Raw genomic sequence first — 22,055 nt, 5'->3', positions numbered from 1 at the left:
ACAAATAATTTCTGGAAATTTACTTGTATTCTTTGACCAAAGAGGACTCGGAAGGCTTGCAAATGAACCACTTGACTTGTGGCGCAGGCTTGCACTGGATCTTCACATCCAAGCTGATATTCTCCTGTTCCTTGCAATCCATAGACTTGACCAGACCCTTGATGAACTTGGGTGGCTGGCTGACGGACAGATTCCAGTACTCGGTGGCCTGAGATACTTCGTTGGTCGCAACCACAGAATAAGTGCCTGAGTCGTCCATGGTGGCTTTCAGGATGGTCATCTTGTGCTTAGAGCCTTCCTTGGAGAAGCTGATTCTCTCAGAAGCAAACAGCTCCTTGCCATCCTTGAACCTGTTTTGCATTTTAAGAGATAAATATTTATTTGTGTTATTAAAAAAAATAATACCATTTGACTTCTGGTGCCGGGCACGCCTCAATTTCAACCTCCATGACGAGGGTTTCGTCGCTGACGGCCTTGCGGTCCTCCATCTTGCACTTGAACTTGGGAGGAGCCTTCACAGACAGCTCAATATCAATCTCCGATTGTCCCAGCTCGTTCTTGGCGATCAGTTTGTACATTCCAGAATCCTCAGCCTCGACATGCTTGATGACCAAGGCCAAGGTTTCGTCGTCCTCGTGGAGGAACCTGAATCGGCCTCCATGCGGAACAGGTACACCTGCGTGGGTCCTAAAGATTATAGAATTATTTATTTTTGTTTTCACATTTTTTATTTACTGTTATTACCATTCAATCTCAGGCTTGGGATAGCCAGCGACCTTCAACTCAAGCATAGCCGAGCTACCCAAGTTGGCGTGTGCGATTTTGTTTTCCGTGGTGATATTCGGCTTTTCTGGTTCTCTGGAGAGCTGTTTGATGGAACCCTCAACTGTGAGTTCAGCGCTGCAGGAAATTCTTCCAGACGAAGTTGAAGCCACGCACGTGTACAAGCCAGCATCTTCAGGCTTGACGTGCTGGAAGATGAGGGCAAGGGAGTCCTCGTCATCCTATAAAAAAATTTTAATAAGTGAATTCTAAAAAAGCTAGTTGGATTCCCTACCCTGAAGTGGACATTGAACCTCGACTCAGGGTCGAATGGCTTGCCATCACGGAGCCATTTGAAGTCGACATTATCGCCTGGTGGTCCTTGGGCAAGTCCTTTGAATATGTCTTTGTCGGCTGTTAAAACTCAAAGTTATATTTCGTTCTCAATGACAACTTTATTCCACTTACGAACAACTGCAACGTTGGCTTCGCACTTGTCCTCGCCAAACTTGTTCATCACCTTGCAGGTGTACCTGCCAGCGTCTCCCTGTCCCACGTAGGGCACAACAAGCTCGTAAAATCCCTTGGCAGCTCTTTCGTCAACGATCTTAACACGCTGGTTGTCTTTAGTAATAATATGGTCATCTTTGAAGCTAAATTAAAATATTTTCAGGGTTTTGCGTGTGTAATAATAATATATTACTACTTACAAACTAATTTCTGGTGCTGGGTCTCCTTTAACTTCAATCAAGAATCGGAGATAGGTCTCCTCAAGCACCTCGGTGTCCTTGAATCTGACCATGATTTGCGCTCCCTTTTCTTCTGCGCGCTTGGCCTTCTCCTCGGGAGTCACTGCAGCGTAGGATTATTTAATTAAAATCTTTGGATATAAATTTTTTGAAATGTACTTACTCTCCTGTACCAACAAGTAAGCAGAGCAAGTAGCTGAGCATTCTGTGTTGGACGCCTTGGCCGTGTAGGTGCCAGTGTCGGTGTCTTTGCAGTGCAGCATGACCAGGCGGAATCTGGTGTTGTTCTCCTCGGCCGTGATGGTGATGCGGTCAGCCAGCTTGTCTTCCAATGGCTTGTTGTCCTTCAGCCATGTGAGAGCGACAGGCATTTGGCTTGGCATGATCGTGCATTCGAACGTGGTTGTTTCACCCGCTAAAAAATTCAAAAATTCATGTTTCAAAAGCCAAAATTTTTAAGTTTGCTAAAATTTTATTAGAAGATTAATTTTCTTTTGATGAAACTTACGCTCGCATGAGAAGGGGTCGATTGTTTTTGTGAAACGAGGCCTATTAGGCTCTCTGATAGGCGTCTGTGGCGCAGACGAGGGAGTCGATGGCTGCGACTCGTTGATGCTAAGGTTGACATTGAGGCTAAGGTCAGGCTTTTCGTCGCCTCCGGCCCCAACGCCGGCAGTAGGCACCACAGATGCTGAAACATCATTTTAAACTAAATTCAAGCACAATTTAGCGAGGTAGTGTTACTTACGAGGTGGTGGGTAAGTTACAGTCACGGTCTCAGACATGTTGGCAGCTTCGTCTGGAGTTGGCACTCGGAATTCAGCTGGAAGTTGATCGGCACTAAGGCCTTCTGGAACTGTTCCAGGTACGGCAGGTGCTCCAGGAACCGCAGGTTCTCCAGGTGCTCCCGGTTCTCCTGGTTCGGCAGGTGCTGCTCCGGCTTCGGCAGGTGCTGCTTCACCCTCAGCAGGTTTAGCCTCTGGTTGTGGAGTTTTCGATTTCGCTCTCGGTTTCGGTCTTGTGGCCTCGTCGAACGCCGCTTGGGCTTCTCGCTTTTTCCTTGCCTTTTCTTCGTCGGCGAGGATCTTCTTGTAGAGCTTCTGGGTGGAGCTCTCTTCTTCTGCTGTCTCTCCGTCGGCGAGACCGTCGATTTTAAGGTCGTCAACGAAGTGCTCGTTAAGCGCAACTGAAATTCCAACTGAGTGCTCGATCGGCGAATGAACGAATGATTTATACCTGTGTCCTCTTTGAAGGCCTTGATACACTCTATCCACTCCGGCTTGGCTTGCGGCCCGTGGGCTTTGAGTGTAAGAGGATACCTCGGATGTGTGAAGGGATTTTTGTGTTGCAACTGGAAGGACAGAGGGTCGTCCTCGATGTCTATGACTTCGCAGTCAGGAAGCTGCAAGCGCAATCATTACGTCGAAGTTTTACTCATCAATGCTACTGGAGGGCTCGTGTTGTTTAGATAGAAGTTAGTGGTTTTGCTGGCGCAAGGCCAAACACCCCCTCCGCATTCTGAACCCAGGCGGCTCAAAATACTCTCAGCGGTGGTGTTCAGACTTCTCTAATGCAATGATCGGCTCCGATATACAAAAGAAATCAAAGAGAATAACAGTTCCCCGTGAGCGTATTCTGGCGAGACTCAAAGATTCCGGTGATTGAGTTCTATTTAGTTTAAATATTTGACTCTCCTGCTCGCATCTATCGAAGGGAACCCCCAATTATTTGAATAGTTTCCAAGGTCGTTAAATTTCAGAACCCCATAATGACGTCTCATTTATTTTTATTTTTTTTTTTAAAATACTTTTTATTTACGTTGCCTGTAAACCCCCTCTCGGATTAAGCTAGAGCCCAAAATTCCCTTTGCTAGTTTTATTGCAGCTTATTTTTGGGCAATATAAAAATATGCCGCGCCTCCAGTGCATTTTTAAATGCATCTGCGGCCTGGAACTATGTGGGTCGCTCTAAAATTAGCACACATATTTTTTCGCTTACCTTGATGATGTCCTTGAGGATGAAAATTGATCTTTCGTCAGAAATCCTCTTGACTTTGCAAACGAGAATACGCGATTTGAATAAGAATAGATATCTCTCTTTGGAACACTTCTTGGCGTCAGTAACGGTGAACCACTCCTGCGAGCGAAATTTTAATTGAATCATAAAATGTACAGACGTGTGTCTGGTGGTCGGGCTCTTACGTGCGAAATTAGGCGGCCTAGCTTGTGGATGCTGCCCTTGTATCCCTCGATGCTATTGATGAATTTTAAATCGTTTGCTTTCGTGGGGATACCATACATAAAATCGAGCGCCCGCTCGAGATCTTTCGTGCCTTCTTTGACTAACGCTGTGTACTTGATTAGTTCCTGAAAAGCACAAAGATATTTGTTAGAGGAAACAAGATTATAACGGGCGTTTGCTAATTGTTAAATTGGTGTGAGCTGCGTGGTGAGAAATTACGATTTCGCTTGGACGCCCTCCAGTCGGCGCTATAAATATGTGCCGTCAATACTCCCACATAGGGTGTGAAATAGCGTCTGGAAAAACGAAATCTGCGCCGACGGCAGACGTGCGTTTTTAATGAAAGCCCCTGCTGGGCAGAAAAAGCGAGCGAACGTGCTTCTCTTCAAATTAAATTTAAAACGCTCTGGCATTAAAATATCACGCCCTTGGTGGTCTGGGTTAAATTAGTAAAATTTGGTGATTTCTTACCTTTAGCAAGAGCTGGTAATCGTGAATGCGTTGGATCGGTAGTCTCAGGTGCTCATCGATGGTTTTGTCGTCCCCTAACTGAGTGCCGAGCTCCTAGTAACAGAATTTCAAAACATATTTGAAACTTGCTCCTTCGTATAGTTTGCGTTTGCTTTTCTTCAGTGTGCTGCAAGTTTGAAAGCTGTAATAAACACAGAGCCGCTGTGTTGAAATTGCAAACTGTTGCAGTCGAGAGGGATGAGACGGCGGCTTGTCTCCTTTACATAACCGTGCTGAAAACAAGCGGCTTTCGAGCAGTTATGTAAGCCGCTCCACTTTGGCATCCGCGACACTGGCTGCTTTTGGCAAGCATTCCGTGTGTATTTCATTATCAGAAATCAGTTCATTATAAATTTAATGTGCTCTGGCTACCCGCAGATTTTGGTTATTACTTTGAAGCTCGGCTTTTTGCTTCAATTTACTGTGAATAAACGAACAAAAATGGTCAAAGAAAAATATTTAACCGATTTAATGTTGAGAAAATTATTTCAAATTTATCTGAAGAGTCAATAGTTAGAACATTTCAAATTTTCCTCCAATTTCGAGGATCTTTTATGAGAATTTAATTAAATCTTGTTAATTTTTGCTTTCGTCAATCAGGAAATTACTCGCATGTCCCAAAAATAGAAATTGGGAATCCCTACAAGCCGTCAAATTCAAGCTTTGTCTCAAATTGCTTGCGTTAGATTAGTAAATAAATTCGTATTGCACGACATGAAGCATGCAAGTGCTTGTTTACAATGCCAAATATCCTGGAGAAAATTTGCTTCCAAATAACTGTCAAACATTTGAAAAAGATTTTCTCACCCTAACTGCTCGCTAAGGCAGTACATGTTGTCACTCCAGTCTCACAAAACCATCTGAAAGGCAACTGTCTGCCTCTGACTGAGAACTGGAAGTTGGAAGTCACCCCTGGGGGGAAATTTCTATTTTTACATGCCGCATCTGAGAACAAGTACCCTAAAGCACCGCGAGACAGGAGAGTAAAATAAAAATAAAAAAAATAAGAGAAACGCATCGAATGTCTCTCCCGCGGAGCGGCGACGGCGATGTCTGTGTGGGTAAATAACGTCGCCGGAGCGAAGGAGCAAAAAATTAACTCGTCTCATGTGTTGCAATTCACACGGGGCGGCGGATTATCATTCGTACTCACTGGCTGGCTATCACTTCAGGGGCCGACCTAGCAGCGGGGGTGGAGGAGCGCGGCGCACATGATTCTTATCACGGTTCTCTCACTTCGCGCCGAGACGGGACAGAGGAAAGAAAGACTCTGGAGGTGCAGCGGATGCGAAGAAGTTTAGAGCGTATAAATGTGGTCCTTCGGTTAGCGCGACCCCTCGCCCGTATTAGCAACGAAATCTATTTTCGAAACTTCGCTCTCTCGTGCGCGTACTATCTGCCTGCCGACTCTCTTTCACTCGCGAGTTAGTGCGTGAAAGAGAAGGAGAGGCACCGCACCGCACCGCACCGCCGCTCAGACGGAAATCCTAGAAGATTTTCGGCCGAGCAGACACGAAAGCCAGACGCCGGATCAAAAGAAAAATTGAAATTTTCCACGCTTAGCCAAAAATTATGAAAGCCCCAGTACAATTTATTTATATAACGAGACCAGGATATTTTTGTAGTTAATGTCATTTTATAGTCTTTTAAAAGCCATCCAGAGACGGGGCACGCGTGTGTGTCCATCATTCTCCAAAGCAACACGAGTATCAACAGCATGACTCCTTTCAAAATAAACAGGCCAAACTGTCTAGAACTTTCATTTAGAGCTTGAGTCACGCTCATGCGAAAGGGTGTTGTTCTCCATTAACGCAGGTATTCGTTGACTCAGCGGCTTTCTATTTCGCGATTATGAACAAGTTGGTGATTCACAAAAATACACGGCGCGACGCTATTTTCGGCCTCCAGTGTTTTTCGCTGCATTCGCCACGATGCCCGCCGCGGGCAGAGTTATGCGGCATATAAATCGCGAAAAGTGCGAAATCCGTGCGCCCCTCGGCGGAACTCTTGACAGCTACGGCCCGCCGCCAGCGCCGCCGAATTTCATTTTCGCAATAATTGGCGCTGGCAGCGTGGGACAATCTGGCAAACCTCTACTCACGGCAAAATATTCTGACGCCTCATCGTTTTCCTCTATGAACTCCTCTGCCACCGGCTCGTCGCGGCAGTAATCCACGTGCAAGTCGAAATCGCGTTCCTGAGCAGAACAAAACGGAAAATAAATTTAGTTCTCCTGAGGTTGCAAAAAAAAATCCGTGCTCACCAGTCTGCAAATTGCTTTTCCGATCATCTTTGGTTCGTTTGCGTAGTACTTAATGCCTTCCAGAAATACACTGAGAAAGAATTAAAACCGAAATAATTAGTTCAAGTCCTGAATTTAAGTCTTCCAAACTCACGTGTTGTGGAATTCCGCAATTTTCTTGTAGTTTGAGAAGATCACATCGCGGTTCTCTTTGACGATCTGTGGCACTCCGGTGCCCAAGTCGACGGGCTTGATGTATTTTTCCACCACAAAGTTGAGATCACGGCCCAGCTCAATTTCCGTATCTATTAGCTCCTTGATAATGGCACTGTTGGTTGAAAACGGAAATAGATTATTCGAAAACAAAAGTCGTCCTCAAAACAACTCACTTCCGCATGGCCAGCGGGTCGTCGCACTCGCCTTCGGGCTCGCCATCGCCTCGCTTCAATATGCTGTGAGGCACGAAGCCGACACCCCCGACTATCCGCCGCTTGGCCAACCATCTGGAAAAGGAAAACGATCAAAAATTGATTTTTTGAATCGAGAAGGAAATATAGAATTTTTAATTGTCGTAATTTTTGCATGATTTAATTTATTTGAAAGTTTTCGGATTGTTCTATATCGAAGAAGTCATTGAAGAAATTTTTCATTGTTGAAATTAAGTACCTCATTACTACATAAGAGTATTAATTTATGTTACTGACTTGTTTCTGAAGCCCTATTTCCTAGTAAAAATTTAAAATTCAAATATTCAGCCAAAACTGGAAGGAAAAGAATCGAAGCTCATTCTGATTATTATTTTCACGGTTTAATTATTAAAAAATGTTGACGACTGGCAGGATTGTTTTTTTAATTTTAAGCAGATTTGAAATTGTGATTAAACGTACAAATAGAAAATTTATGAGCAATTTTTCGTTTTGGACCAGTGAACATGTGTTCTGTGCTACCGATTTTTTACTGTCAGTCACGTCCTCCACTTTAAAAATACGTTTCTCAACAGCTCAGATATGTCACCAATTCAAAATTTAATGAGGAGGAAAGACGGAAAGAAAGAAAGAGAACGACTGGCACGAAGCACAAACACACTTTTGGTTGCTACACAGTAGAGGATTAACGGGCGATGCTAAAACGTATCAGCTTTTAAGTGCAATACTCTCCGTGACTGTGGCTTTGAAACAAAGCGTAGAAACTCGACCTTGAATTCAACACACCGCACTCAACGTGTTTGTCTCAACTCAGCTGAATTAAGCCGAGTCCCCGAAAGAAAGAACCGAATTTTAATTTTCCCTCGGTGGCCACGCTCAATTAGGCAGCAATTACTTTTTATCTCGCGGTTTTCATCTTTGACTTTGACTGCTGCCATACTTTGTCTGCGCCAAAAAATAAGGCATTCGCGTCACGCATTGTGCTAATTTTAGCGGACGCCGCCTCTTCAAAACGAGACAGCAAAATAATCATTGCAAATGATGACTCTCTTTTTATTCCTCGGCCAGAGTGCTGACAAGTGCGTGTCACTCACGGCCGTATTTCACTCTAGCCCAACTGGAACCGAAAAAACAGGGAAGAGCGCTCTGCAACGTTGCAAACACACAATTTCAGTAATTGCTGGGGTCTTTGATTTTCGTCCGCGTGCCGAGCGGACTGCCTACATGTGAACTTTGCAGGGGCCAGACGGCGGAGCGTGCGTGCTTGCAGCTTCTTAAAAAAGCGATATATCTTTAAAAGCCTTTGCGTCAAGTAAATAGCTCACGACGCCGGCGACACCGATGTAATTAATGAATGAGAATTTATATTTATATGCGGGCTCTGATGTACAGATTATTTTTGGAGTCGTGATAAACAATGCGGGAATGAGGCTCCGAAAGAATAGAACTCTTAGAATTTATGATTAAGCAGCTGCTAATATCCAAGCCAATCAAAGCTACGAAGCTTTTGAATAACGAGTTTGCGTGAAATAGATTTTGAATCGAAAATTAAATTTTTGTGTGAGTAATGAATGAAAATTTTAATTCTTGCTAGAGTGCAGATATCTTAATTCCGTGTTTTCCTAATATTTTTGAAGAGCCGTATTATATAATTCGAATAAAATTATGTTTGGTGTTTATATTTTAAAAACAGTCACCATTTTTAAACCTAATTTAACCCGTTCTAAATTTTACCCGCAAACTAAAAATTAAATGCACTGCATAACTAAAGTACCAGACGCATGCACATGTGGTTTTAATAAATTGGATGTTTGAAAACTTTAATAGACCGGAAAAAGATAGTTTTGGCATGGAACTAAGTGGAATTTTGTCTTCATAATGGTTCCAATAAACACAAACTTTCGTAAACGTGCGTGGAGAGTTATTTGCAGTTAAACGGATGAAAATTGCTCTAATGGACGGGATAATTTTTGTGTTAGGTGCACTGGACCGTCGAGTACTGTACATGCGCCACTTTGATGTCGCTCAACGGCGGCCCGTTCATTTGAATTCATACATGCACACACATAGTTCAGGCACGGCCGTGTGTGTGCTACAAATTCCTGCTTGTGTCGAAATGACAGGCGGCCGAGTGCCAGTTTTATAAGTAGTTGCTCAAATCGCACTACTTTTGATCCGATTGCGTTTTTAAATGGGTAATTGCGAGCAGTGATAAATCGCCACGCGGCCCGCAATTGTGGGGAAAAATGGCAACAATTAAGGTGCGGAACGGGAATTTTGAACGCCTCTGCGGCAGCGCGATATTTCACATGGCTAAGTAAGTGCTGGGAGTGTGCCAGGTCATTTGTCACCTACGCTTCTTGCGACTTATAATAACCTTCCTTAGTTAAACGACCGTTTCAAAGCTTTGTGCGCGGTTTTTATCGCCGAAAGGGATAATTTTTAAAGTGCTCTGACCAGTTCGATTGAAGGCTGGGCAGCCGTTTCCCTTCCTTTGTTCTAGTTTAGTGGCTTTCAAACCACTCATAAATCACAGCTGGTAAAAGCATCGATTTTGTAAAACCCGGAGAGTGAAAAATATTGGGGAAAAGTCTAATTTTGTGTCAAGACAAAAAAACGTTTCTGCTGCAATTAGCTGAGCTGATTTTGGATTTCAGAACGTCAATTAAAATCATTTTATGGCAGAATTGTATCTTAAATCGCAGGGGAAGTACCCAAGAATTGAAATAGAACGGTAGTGCTAAAACTTTTGGTGGCTCTGAACATGTAAGGACCAATCGCCGAATAAAAATCCCAATCGATTAAAAATCCCGAACGAGGAAGTGTTGATATTTTTCCTTTAAATCCGGAATTTTCTCACTAAACCAGAGATATTTTTCTTTCAAACGCTTATTAAATATGCAGGCTCCAGCCTCACTCTCTCACCTGTTTGTGATCCACATTTTTTACCAAATCAGGAGCCACCACTATCCTTCAGCAGGCACATTCACTTAAGCATGGGGCCAATTCGCACAAATCACTGCCGAGCTGAGACTGACTGGCTTACCGAAAATCGTGCCCAATCGCTCGTGCAATGTGTAATTGTGTGTGTGATTGGTGGAGGGGCTAATGAAATGAGTGACTGATGCATGCCTCAATCACTGTCCCCTCGAGCTAATTCGGGCCGGGAATCAAAGACCCCGCTGACGACATGAATCACACATCAAACCGCCGAGCCTATGTTATGCACTCGCTCTGCTCCTCGCTGCTTTATTACGCTCACCTGATTTCCGAGCCGGACGAAGAGCTGGCCACCGCCGAGGAATCGCCCTTCTGCTTCGAGTGTTTCCTCTTGGGCCGAATGGCCATCTTGTGGCGCGCCGCCGACGTGTCCAGCAAACCGGACGACTCCAGACCCTCCTCGCCCAGGATAGACTTCCTTCAAGCAAAATCGCATTTTTTATAACTTTACCCTTTATATTAGGTTATTTATTTGGTTAAGTCATCTTTGAAAGCAATGGGAGGAGGGTATTCTTTGCAGTGGAGTGAGTCAAGCAGCGTGAAACCACTGTTACCCTCCCCATGTTGAATGCAAAAATGTCCTGCCTAATTTTAAACTCGCCAAGTGAATTGGCTTCAATGTTGTGGTGTTCTTTAGATAGAATATTTAAATAAATTAAACACACACCAACCTCTTTACTCTCATCATTATATAAAGGTATAAAAAATAATAGGAACTGTACTGACGAAAAAGGAAATATAATCTAACGTTAACTCTGCATGGAAATTACTGGGTAAAACTTGAGAGGAAAAAATAAAATAACACGTTTGTAGAGCCATTAACGCTAATTTCTAAGTTCATAAAATTTTCTACAGGCGATTTTCTTTCATTTTCTGTTTCGAAAAGCTATCAAAGAAGTTGCAAAACCGTTAGTTTGCTAGTTAAAATTACCTTTAAAGAAATAGTACAAAAAATAAAAATAAAATAACATAAAGTTAATTTCCTTTTAGTTTAAATTGATTTACTAATTTAAATGTTTATTACCTACAGAAAAATCTAAAGTGTTTTTTATATTTGATGTGGTGACATCAGCTAATTTATAAAAATTTATTTACTTTAAATATTACGTTCAAAGTTCATTTTGTGCTTCATACTTCCTACGGTATTCATCGTAACTTTAAATAAATTGAACAAAACTTGATGACACCAGCAGGGTTTCTAAATATTTTACTCTTCACTTTTTGAACACAAGATAATTTTTTCCTCTGCAGGACCTAAACGGATTCATACATGTCTTATTGAAATTTTTATTTTGGCATCTCAAAGTTGGCTAAAACGAGCTTAACCGATAAAATGGGATTTCCTTCAAAGTCAAGCTGTCATTTATTTACTCTAAAAAATTGTACTTTTAAAATCAAAGTTTTTAATCCTGGATTTAATTTTATTGTCATTTGAGAGGTTCGAGAATCTGAAAAATCATATTTCAGGGCATATTTACTGATATTTACCACAAAAAAATGTTTGATCTAAGTGCTCAAAAAATCATCTAGGGGGAAAATCTGACATTCCCATGGTCGAAAATACCGAGTAAACCTCCCAAATCTACAATTTATATCATAAATAGTCGTTTTAGAGTTGAATCATCGCTGAAAACAATTTATCACTCTGTCAAATGCAAAAATATTGAAAATTAATTAAACACTCGTAGTACTAAACGCCTAATCAGATGCACACTTGTAATTGCTCAAACAAGCTGTTTCACATGTTCTAATTAAGTCGTTCATCGAGCCCATTTAGTCACGGAACAAACAGAGCGTGTCCAACTCGGATTTGCTCATTAATCAACTTGATTTGCAATGTCGCGGTCGGTCTTCGTTATTTGTTTACCGCTAATGCAGATTGGTTGCGCCATGATCGGTTAGTTGTTAGAGCTGGCAATGTCTATTATGCTCGGGCGGGAGGAAAGCGGCGAGAAAAGTGGTGAAATCATTAGGTCGCGCGGTTCGATCGTCTTCTGATCATCGCTCCCCATGTCGAGCTATTCTCAGGCAGTCGCCGCATTCCGCGGCGCATTTGAAATTTACGGCGCTGACCAAAATACATCGCGACCACGCTTTTGCATTTTTCTGCACGCACCCGAGGGCATGACACCTGCTTCCCTATAGCGAGGGGACAATCTCCGTCTCGTCGGCCTCGGGACAAGGGTTAGTCAGCAGGCGAGTATGTCAACTATTGTGCTGACATGATCGGTTAGCTAGACCTTGGGCATTTTTCGGTCTGCATCAAACAGTTTAAAAGGGGGTGAAGGGAGTGTCTATTTAACAAATTTGTCTCTAAAATTTGTATTTGAAACAATAGTTGAATTCTTTGATCAGCATATAAATCATTTTCAATCTTAACAGTTTAGAAAATGTAATTAATATTTTTAATTTCCAATCATAATAACATATCACATCACATTTTTATAGTCACCATCTAACTTAAATACTTAAAATGCCAAGCTAAGTAAAAGGCAAATGTTCGGAGTTTCAAAATTAAATTAAATTAAAAATTGTTTTTTTAAAAAAGATAAAAATTTAGGAGAATCAAATTAAGTCCCTTTTTTAATTACATTTTCTAAATACTTACTTGCTCTTACTCAATTATTTTATTTTTAAAATAATTTATGCCAGTTGCAAGGTGCCACAATTTCATATTTCCAACTAAAATGTTTAATTTTCTGGCTGTAAAGTTATTTTAACTTGACACTCATCATCTGCTGGAGGAAATAGACACTCCATTTCGAGATTAAATTTGAGTATATCATCGTGCTAAACAGTTCTAATTTTAAATGTATCTCACTCCCAAGATCAACTTTTCTGCGGCAAAATTTTCACAACCGGCGTTTCCAAACATCAGTAAAGTGCCCAACTATTTCTGTATGCGCCGCTGCCCCGAGCTGCTCATCAATTCACATCACATGCGTTTTCACAGCGGAGATGCAATCACGGCGAAAAACACATGTTCTGGGCAACAAAGCCAAGAAAAATAGAGAGAGATGTTCACTTACTTTGCGTTAGGGTCGTAGTCATTATAGTCGAGGATCTCGACAATATCTCCAGCCTTGAGACTGAGTCCGTTCTCATCCTCGGCCTCGTAGTCACAAATTGCCACGTACCAGTCGACAGACTCGCACGAGGACGCCTGTCGTACAAACAGATAATTAGGCAAGTTCACCAACTGGCAAGTCGGTTTGAAAAATAAATAATACAAAAAAAAAACTAGGAAAACAAAGCACAACCAAAATATCACTTCTTGAAGTGGTCCTCGTAATTTGACTTCTATTTTCGTTGCTGTGCAAATTGTGTGTATATTTAATTCGGCGAAAGCAGCTTCTAATCTATTGGCATGCAAGCAAAAAGCACTCATTCACGCTACCTCGAGTAGGACTAGACAGAGACGGTGGTTCCATTTTAGGCGTGTTTTTGTCGGGGCTGGTGCAAGTTCAAGCAAAGATAAAATTGATCACAATTGTTTGTTTTTTCCTTATAAACCTATATTTGTAAACACTAAACACGAGTCAGTCTCGAACGATCACTTAGCATTGGTTCGCAGGCTGCGTATTCAAGATGTGGAGCGTTTGTTCCGATCTGGCCTGCAATCAGCAGCACTGTAAGCACCATGAGTGAAGTTGTCCATTTGCGAAAAAAATTACATCTCACTTCGACGCAGGGAAGTTTTGTGATGTTCGCTTGTTTTAGTGTTCATCACCGAGTTGATAGGTCCCTTCATGCAATTTATAAATTTTTTACAGCAGTTTTTATTTGGTTACAAAGCCGTGTTAATGTGTTTTTACATCTATGATATGCTTTTTGTCAGTGTGCTGAGTTAAAGACTGAGCTCTTATTAGTACAGAAAGATGTCCCTGGTGTGAAACTTTTTATTTTAAAATTAAATATAAGCAATCAAATTTTTATTTTTAAACATTCCTTGCTGTGTAATATTTAACGTGTTACTTAAATTGATGTCTGCTTTTCTTGCTGAATTTTACCTCCTCTAAAGTAGAATCGTGGCTTGGTAAATTATTTGAATCGTATATGGGCGTGTACGAGTCAGTGAGGAGGTCGTTGATTTCAGGCGGCAGTTCAGCAGCGTGCACCCACGTCGACGCGAGGCCCTCCGTGTAGATGGAAAACTTCTGCAGGGCGATGGGCTTGTCGATGTTCAGCGCCGAGAAAACGTCCATGGCGTCGTAGTTTTTAACGCCGTTCTCGTCGATCAACGTGTAGCTGGCTCGGCCGGTGAGCACGTCTCGAGAGCTCTCCTTCGGAATCACGGTCTGGTTTTTGTCCTTGAGGATGACGCACGAGTGGTCGTAGGAGAAACGCCGCTCCGGCTGTGCTGCGAGGAGAATGCGATTGAACAGCTTCATCGGCTTCTGGCAGTCGACAAATGCGTGGAACAGCGAGTAAGGAATATCCTTGGAGCTCGTGATTCGGCGAGGAACGCGGCTGATGATCTCGTCGTCGAAGGCCGAGTTGAACGAACACGTGCTGTACGTGTCTTCGTCATCCTCGTAGGAATCGTCCTCTTCCTGCACGGCCGTCAGAAGGACCTCGCTCTCGCGGACCAGCTGTTTGAGTAATTTTGTGTCCTCCTTTGGCACCGTTCCGCCCAGGCCCGACATTGCGTGGGCGTACGCCGGACGTGATTCCGCCAGTTTTTTCATTAAGGTGAGGCGCTGCAGAATTTCCAAGGCGGTGCGGTCCTTGGCCAAAAGGTTCGCGATGCGTTCATCCTGAAGAAGGTAAAACAGCTCGTCGGCTGCATCCTCCAGTCCAAGGGCTTCCGCGAGGCTGACGGCTTGCATGATCAGGTGCTTCAAGCTGCTGTTGTCATTTGCGTCCAAAATTTCGTTGATTTTCTTCTCACTCGATTCGCGCACCGCAGAGACAATGGCGGATTGCAGCGTTTTTGTCGCCTCCTTTTCAGTGTTCACGTCGTTCACCTTGTCTGTAACTTTGGAGACGACCAGGTCGACGATTTCAGGATCTCCAATTGATAAACGCCTGAATGCCTTGCCGATGTCAAGATGGTGTTTTGGTTTGCGAAGCACCGTGCTGATTTTCTCCACGGTGTCGTGCACGTTTTCTGTTTTATTTGCAATATATCGCAGAACCTCGACTTTGTTGGCCACTGGTTTTTTCAGTCCTTGCTGAACTGAGGTTGAAATTGCTTCCAGAGTGGCATCAGAGGTGACCACTTCGTACAGAGCGCTGACCAGGTAGTCTGTGTACATCGCGTTGGAAATACCGGTCGGTGGCAGAGCGTCCTCCAACACGCTGTTCATTTCTTGCACTGTTGCTTCTCCAGGGTTGACGCTGTAGTCTTTGGAGGCTGTCAAAACTGCGGCTGTGACTGCAGACTCGATTATTTCGAATGCGTGATTTTGAGCAATGGACTCGCACTTGGACAGGTTTAGTTTTTCATGCGCTTCATCTTTTGCTTTTCCGTGTTGAATATTGTGACCTAATTCTGCGACCTTTTCTAAAACCAACGAAATTTTAATTTTCGCCTCCTCTGGCAAGCGAAGTCGACCTGATATGCGGTTTGAAATTTCCTGCAGATTTCTCGGTGTGACAAAAACGTCTGGCAAACTCTTTTGAGACAGAGTAATTCCAGCCTTGGCTAATTGCTCCAGCATTTGTTGATCGATAATTCCGGCGCTCTCCATGTTGGTGGTGCCTCTCTGCTCAATCAGTTGCAGTTCTTCAGGGCTGACCTCAAAACTCTGCATGGCGTACTTTGGCGTGCCGTCAGGTGTCGATTCCAAATCAGGAGCCACGAATCTTGGACCTTCAATCGTTTCCACCACCCTTCCAGGTACGAAAGCAACGCTGCCATTTTGGTCCTCGATGACTCGTCCCGGCACAAAGTGCGGCCCGTCAAGGGTTTCAACCACCCTTCCAGGTACGAATCTCGCACCTTCCTCGGGCGTAGAAATTACTTGACCTGGGATAAAGGTTGGTCCTGCAGTTGTTTGAACAATTTGGCCGGGGACGAATTTTCCATCAACAACCTGACCTGGCACGAACTGTCCGTCTTCAAGTGTTTGGCCAGGTACGAATTTGGCTCCTTCTTTGTTCCTAACAAGCTGTCCAGGGACGAACTTCGTGCCTTCGGCCGTGCAGACCATTTGGCCAGCGACGAATTTGCCTTCCATCATCATGCCAGGTACAAACCTCGGTTCTTCCTCCTCAGGACATTTCACCAGTTGTCCAGGGATTGTCCTCAAAACACCTGCGGTGGGTAATTCGTGTCCCTCTGGATAAAACTGGACACCCTTTTCCATTTGAAGCATGTGGCCATAAACGACATTCCTGTCCTTTAGTAGACCTTTAACCTTTTTTAGTTTCTTGTCTTTTAATGCTCGCTCTTTTTTACCGTTTACTGCAGTTCCGTTTTCCTTGTGCGCCTCTTGCTTCTTTGGCGCGGGCGGAAGTTGAATTGGAACAGCACCTGCTGGAACTTCTTCTCTGTGTATGTATTTAACTCCATTGTCAGTTACCACCTGCTCGTCAGGCACGAACAGTTCTTTCTCGCCGTCCTTGAAAATTTGTCCGGGAATGAATTTTAGTTCTTTGTTGATACCCGCAACGAATCCTTCCTCTTTCATCACGCAGCCAGGGATGAGCGAAATTTTTGATGGAGTCTTTATGGTCAAGCCAGGGACGAAAATGCCCTCGACGGTCTGGCCGGCCATGAATTGTCCGTGGACCATTTTTCCGGGCACGAAACAGAATTTGCCCTCGCTGATTTCGATGTTCTTGCCCTGCAGCAATTCTCCGTCCCAGACCAGCTCGATCACCGGGCCGGCCTCCATCTTTTTCTGGAGAACCAAAATATCTTTGAGGTTAGGCTGTTTTCCAAGTACATACTTGATTGAAAGGCCGTTTTTCTCACTTTTTTCGTCCCGCTTTGCAACATCCCAAACGGATTTCAGCACCGACGTGTCGAGTGCTCGCGACGCACTGCCTCGTCTGACTCGCCTCGGCTCATCAGCGATTTCGCCTGCGGCCGATTTTCGAGTGGATGCCTCTTGAGTCGATAATTTTGCATCATTATGTTCTGCAGTAATGTCCGTTTCTTCTGGTGGGGGCTTCTTTTTCTTTTTCTCGATAGGCGCCTCCTCCGCTGCCTTGCCCGCTTCCTCCCCTTCTTTCTTTTCTTCGGGTTTCACTTCCTCTACAGGTTTTTCTACTGGCTTTTCTACCGGTTCCTTGGGCAATTTTTCCTTTTTGGCAGGTTGCGCGGCCAACGAAACTTTGTTGCTTTCCGTCTCCAAAAGTTCCAACTTACTGACTTCCTGCCTGATGGAGTCGATGAACTCTTGCATTCCGCCGAGCGATGACGTTTCTTCCGCCTGCATCTTGTTTTCCGCGACCTTTTTCTGCTCTATAGGACTGTCTAAGCCGGGCTTCTCTACGGTAACTGCTGGCTGCACGCTCGGTGCCAACTCTTCTTTGGCTTTCGTTGCATCACCGACACTCGGTGCATCATCACCTTTTGCCATTTCGGCCGTCTTTGTTGTTTGCGGCGCCGGCGGCTTTGGTGGCGGCTCCACCTGCTGTTGCTTCTTGGGCTTCAGTCCTGGAATCTTGAGCTTCTCGACGGGCACCGGCGGCGGCGGCGGCTTTTTGTCCGGGCCCTGACCGTCCAGGAGGGGCGTGTGGCCGTCCTCGGGCGTCGACGCGGTCGCCGGCTGCGGCTGCATCTCGACCAACTTGACGGTCACCTGGCGGCCCTCCTCGAATTTCAGCGTGAATCGTTCGTTGGTGTTCTGCAGCAGCATGTCGGAGACGGTGCCCAGGCGGACGGCGGCCTCGATGGTGGCCGGCAGCACGATGCCGCACTGCTTCTCCTCCAGCGTGTAAACATACTGCGCGACGATGCTGTCCGGCAGCGTCTCGTGGCTCAGCAGCTCCTGCAGCAGGGCCGGCGGGTTGTTGAGCACCGGCACCACGTACCTGAAGCCCGGAATGGGCTCGTGGGGCACGGCCTTTGGGGTCCCGGGGATGAAGTGGTGTTGCGGCTGGCCGACCGACTTGCCTGTCACCGCGCAGGCCGACTTCTTGTGCCGCGGACTCAGCGGCACGGGGATGAACTGGTGCGAGGGCGGCAGCCCGTGCGACTTGCCTGTGATGCGGCACAGCTTCTTGGCGTCGGCGGCCGAGATGGGCGGCAGCAGCGGGAAGTAGTTGGGCTTCGGCAGGCCGCGGCTCTTACCCGTAATTCGGCAGTACTGAGACATGTTCGCCTCTCACTCGATTTTTTGCGTGTGTGTAAATATAAAAATAATGCTAAAAAATAAATAAGTTTCACGTTCGTTGAGATCGGAAGCACGAGCCTTTGTCGGTGGGAAGCCGAGTCTCTGTCAGACCATTCCGCTGCCTGTTCCAGGTGAGCGCCAAAATATTCCCACGTGCTGCGATATTCCAAAGTAGGAATCACCGAGCGGACTGCTTCTTCTGCCGAGCTGCCGTGCTCTTGCGCGCTTGGTGAGTGGCCAAATTTAGACCTCCCTCTCTCCGCACGCAGAGGGTGAGCCTTGGCGCTTCGAAGAAAAACTCGCCTGGTCAGCGGCGAAAATCCAAATCGGATTCCTCGACAGCGTCTCCTGACTTGACAGACGTCACCGCGGCGCGTCCCTCTGTCAGCAGCCCTCAGGAGTCGACGACGATGATGGCCTCCTCCGCAGATGGGCGGCCCCGCCCCCGCCGGCAGTCGTGACCGGCCTCGTGACTCACCGGCGCGGCTACCTTGGCATTGTAATTAATAGAAGGCGCTTCGCGACCGAATCCGCAATTATTCACGGCGGCAAGCGGCACTCGATGACAGGAAGCGTGCGCAGATAACGCGCCCGCCAGAAATAGAAAAGCCTGAGTGTTTATTTTATCGAACAAGTTGCCTTCATGTTTCCCTTGTCAGCAATATTTATGCTTGTCCCGCCGCGCTTAAACAAATCCTCGGCTGCTCTTGAATTTTATTTTTACCTCATTAGCTCTGGCTCTTTCTCTCGTGTTCAGCGTGACGTCGAATATCGACCAAAGGCCGTTTCGATTCTCGGCTAAAATAACGAGTGTAAAATTTGAGCGTAGGCAACCTGTTGCGCACGTGCTCGCAAACGGTTGCATAGCCGTGGTAATTGCAGGCGTACCGGTCACTGACTCTCCGCATGAGAGAGAGCCGATCGAGTATGCCGCCAGGGAATTCGAATCATTTCTGTTAATTTGCCAAGAAAAAAATTTAACCGACGTATTTATACACACTGATCGTTACTTACAATTGGAGGATTTTATATAATAAAATACAATCCCTTGGGAATTGAGAATTATTATATATACTATTTGAAACAAATACAATTTTCCCCTTGATCTCCACCAATAAACAGTTCCGCGTTGTTAAAATTTAATTAATTTAATGTGGTCGACGACATTTCTAATTAAAAAAAGTTTAAAAAGGCGAGCCGGCGGCGGCTTTCGCGCGGTGTTAGTTCTGGCGCGGCAGCGGCTGTGGCGCTAGCTCTCGCGCGCGCTCGACGCCTGTCTAAGTTAATTTGTATTTAATGGAGACCATTAGCCAATCAAACTGAGGGGGGTGCAATAAGTCACGTGGATGGCTTGGCTCGATCTATGTTTGTCGCCGACGGCGGTCACACAATACCCTCGATCGCCTGCTCCACCAGAGTACCGTGCACTCGCAGAAAAACCCTCCCGCCGGCGCGAGAGGAAGAAAGAGAGACGCGACGACGGAAAAATACAAACACGATTCCTCATGGTGTCGAATATTGGCGGACGAGAATTTCTCTCGTAGCACACGAATTCCCATGTCCTCCTCGATCTTCGTCCCGTCACTCAAAAATGCCATATATTAATTAGCCGAGCGGACGGGAATTTTTGTTTGGAGCATGGAATAATATGGTCTATTCACTTTTGTCGCGGCTCATGATAAAGAAAGAATTGGCAATTGATGGGACGGGCGGCATTTCTCGTTTGAAAGTTCGCCGCTTGGACGCTTTCCAAGCCCGGGCCGGGTTTCGGGATTTCCAATCAATATATCTTTGCCTGTATGTAAAAATTATTGCGTCCCCTCTCTGAAACCAGACACTCGAAATGCCACATTCTGTCTCACGTCACCAAATTATGATTTAAATAAATAAATTAATACTAAAAAATTTTATTTTCGAGATAAATCACCGGCCGTAAAATAAATAGTTTGATTTGAAGTGGACAGGCATACGGCATACGTCGGCAAAGTGTGAGCTGATGTCATCTTTTGTTGTTTGGCGGAACGAGAATGTCTGCGAGAAGGGGCCGCGTGCTGTTTGACATTGGCATGGCAGCCAACGCACTGTTTGACTGCACCCTCACTCACTAACTCAGTCGGCAAAAAAGCTCCACAGCTAATTTCATGTTATTTGTCTTTCAAGAAGCCTAAAAAGCCGTCTCTGTGTCCGTTTACTCAAGCAAACACTCCGCTCACCCAGATTGAAATTAATAAATTTGAACCTGTTTGAGCCCATTTTCACACACGTAAAACAAAAATTAAAAAAAATTCAGTCTTTGTTGCAGACCTTTGGCTCGTCGATCTGCTCCTCGATGACGATCTCCTCCTGCTTCTGCAGCAGCACGGTGGTGCTTCCGGAGTTGGACGTCTCGATGTACGAGGTCGAACTGGACTCGACGGTCGTGCTGGACTTTCTCATGCTTGAAAAAGTGGTAATTGTGGACTCTGAGCTCTTCTGCACGGACCCAGAACTCTTTTGCACGGACTCAGAGCTCCTCTGCACGGATTCGGAGCTTCTCTGCTCGGAATCGGAACTCTTCTGGATGACTTCCATCTTTTTGTTGAGCACCCCGCTTAGTTGCGCCATGAAGCCTGAAAAATACAAAATTCACAATTAAAAGCTGATATTATTTTCTTCATAAAATGCACCAAGCACTTTAGGAGTGACCCAGGAATTCCCGAACAGCTGATACGTTATGGGACTTTTTGGATTGTCTCCAAACATTCCAGAATTCAGCGTTGGAACGGAAATAAAATTGTTGGCCTAGTTTTGAAATGCTTCCAGATGTTTCAAACTGGAGATAAATGACGGCCATTCCTAATTAAATGGTGCATTAGGTTTCAGAAACATTATAATTCCCACCTGACTGCTTCATGGCGGCCATACTGAAGTGCTGTTCGTACGGCATAATTGTTGATTTTTCCAACAGACTCTTGAATTACTCCATAAACAAATCTGAAATGGAAACAAATTAATTAAGGTTTAGTTTTAATTCTGTAAATCGGAGCTGCCGCGAGCGAAGCTTTTAATTTATTTCACTGTTATCTGACTCGGATTGTGTAGGCAGAAATAGGATCGGGAAGAAACGCATTTAAACTGGACATGGGTGAAAAAACAAGCGGCAGTAAAAGCTTACAGCTAGGACTAGATGGAGATACGTCACTAGTGGCCAGAAGGAAAGTCGTATTACAGAATGGGCTATTTTTACATCAGCGGTAGGGACAGGCGGGCGATTTTGTTAAAACTCGCCGCGCTCAAAACTCTGCCCAAGTTGATATCAAAAGACTCCACCACCGAGTTTTATGGCTTTATTTTGGTTGGCTCAAAGGACTCTACTTCAAGCGCCGAATCTGCGTACTCGCACACTCATCCGCTCAAATTGTAAATTGCAAATTGCCTGCGGATTTCCCACTCCCGAGCTTCTAGAATCGTGTTTATCCGGATATTTTTAGTTTGTGTAACGGCTATAAATTTGATTTTTAATTATTCTCCTTTGATAGTAAAATTAGTAATTTAATATAGCCAAGTTCGCTAGACCGTGACGTGTGCTCCCCGAGTCAACAAGTCAAATTCGCGATTTTCATCAGCTGGGGTTGCGTTATTTTCGCGGAGGGACAGCAGATTATTACACAATCGCGTACGCCAGCTAAAACTGGCTGCTGTAGGATGATTAGTTTTTGCCGTGCTGTGTCTACAAGAATCTATTTATATAATTCATCCAGAGACGTAACTGCTGAATATTATGTGTTTAAATTTCGGTGTATTTTCCCCCTCGAGTAAAGCGCAAAAATCACAATGTTCCCCACCCTCCGAATGGTTC

The 22,055-nt window shown here is 44.8% G+C and overlaps 1 protein-coding gene across 2 annotated transcripts in view; it reads right to left on the bottom strand.

The window, feature by feature from the left end:
* Window positions 1-22,055, bottom strand: part of Obsc (Obscurin) — a 35,670-nt gene that overhangs the window by 13,311 nt on the left and 304 nt on the right. Inside the window, exons 2-22 of one of the 2 annotated variants that reach the window (XM_065489523.1) lie at window positions 21,098-21,190; window positions 20,522-20,826; window positions 12,959-13,092; window positions 10,192-10,347; window positions 6,894-7,007; window positions 6,659-6,832; window positions 6,526-6,595; window positions 6,364-6,459; window positions 4,224-4,316; window positions 3,713-3,877; window positions 3,510-3,647; window positions 2,748-2,913; window positions 2,260-2,697; window positions 2,020-2,202; window positions 1,675-1,926; window positions 1,473-1,614; window positions 1,231-1,415; window positions 1,058-1,176; window positions 745-1,004; window positions 406-687; window positions 24-350 (exon numbers count right to left, since the gene is read on the bottom strand). In XM_065489523.1, coding sequence (XP_065345595.1) covers window positions 24-350; window positions 406-687; window positions 745-1,004; window positions 1,058-1,176; window positions 1,231-1,415; window positions 1,473-1,614; window positions 1,675-1,926; window positions 2,020-2,202; window positions 2,260-2,697; window positions 2,748-2,913; window positions 3,510-3,647; window positions 3,713-3,877; window positions 4,224-4,316; window positions 6,364-6,459; window positions 6,526-6,595; window positions 6,659-6,832; window positions 6,894-7,007; window positions 10,192-10,347; window positions 12,959-13,092; window positions 20,522-20,826; window positions 21,098-21,143 — 3,845 coding nt within the window. In that variant the 5' untranslated portion in view covers window positions 21,144-21,190. Of the gene's footprint in view, window positions 1-23; window positions 351-405; window positions 688-744; window positions 1,005-1,057; window positions 1,177-1,230; window positions 1,416-1,472; window positions 1,615-1,674; window positions 1,927-2,019; window positions 2,203-2,259; window positions 2,698-2,747; window positions 2,914-3,509; window positions 3,648-3,712; window positions 3,878-4,223; window positions 4,317-6,363; window positions 6,460-6,525; window positions 6,596-6,658; window positions 6,833-6,893; window positions 7,008-10,191; window positions 10,348-12,958; window positions 13,093-13,939; window positions 18,381-20,521; window positions 20,827-21,097; window positions 21,191-22,055 lie in introns of those variants that run through there. The other variant, XM_065489522.1, reaches the window with a different exon arrangement.

Source organism: Cloeon dipterum, chromosome 4, assembly GCF_949628265.1.
Source record: "Cloeon dipterum chromosome 4, ieCloDipt1.1, whole genome shotgun sequence".
Classification (NCBI taxonomy): domain Eukaryota; kingdom Metazoa; phylum Arthropoda; class Insecta; order Ephemeroptera; family Baetidae; genus Cloeon; species Cloeon dipterum.
The sequence above is the reverse complement of the archived record's forward strand: the minus strand, read 5'-3'. Positions and strand labels throughout refer to the sequence as shown.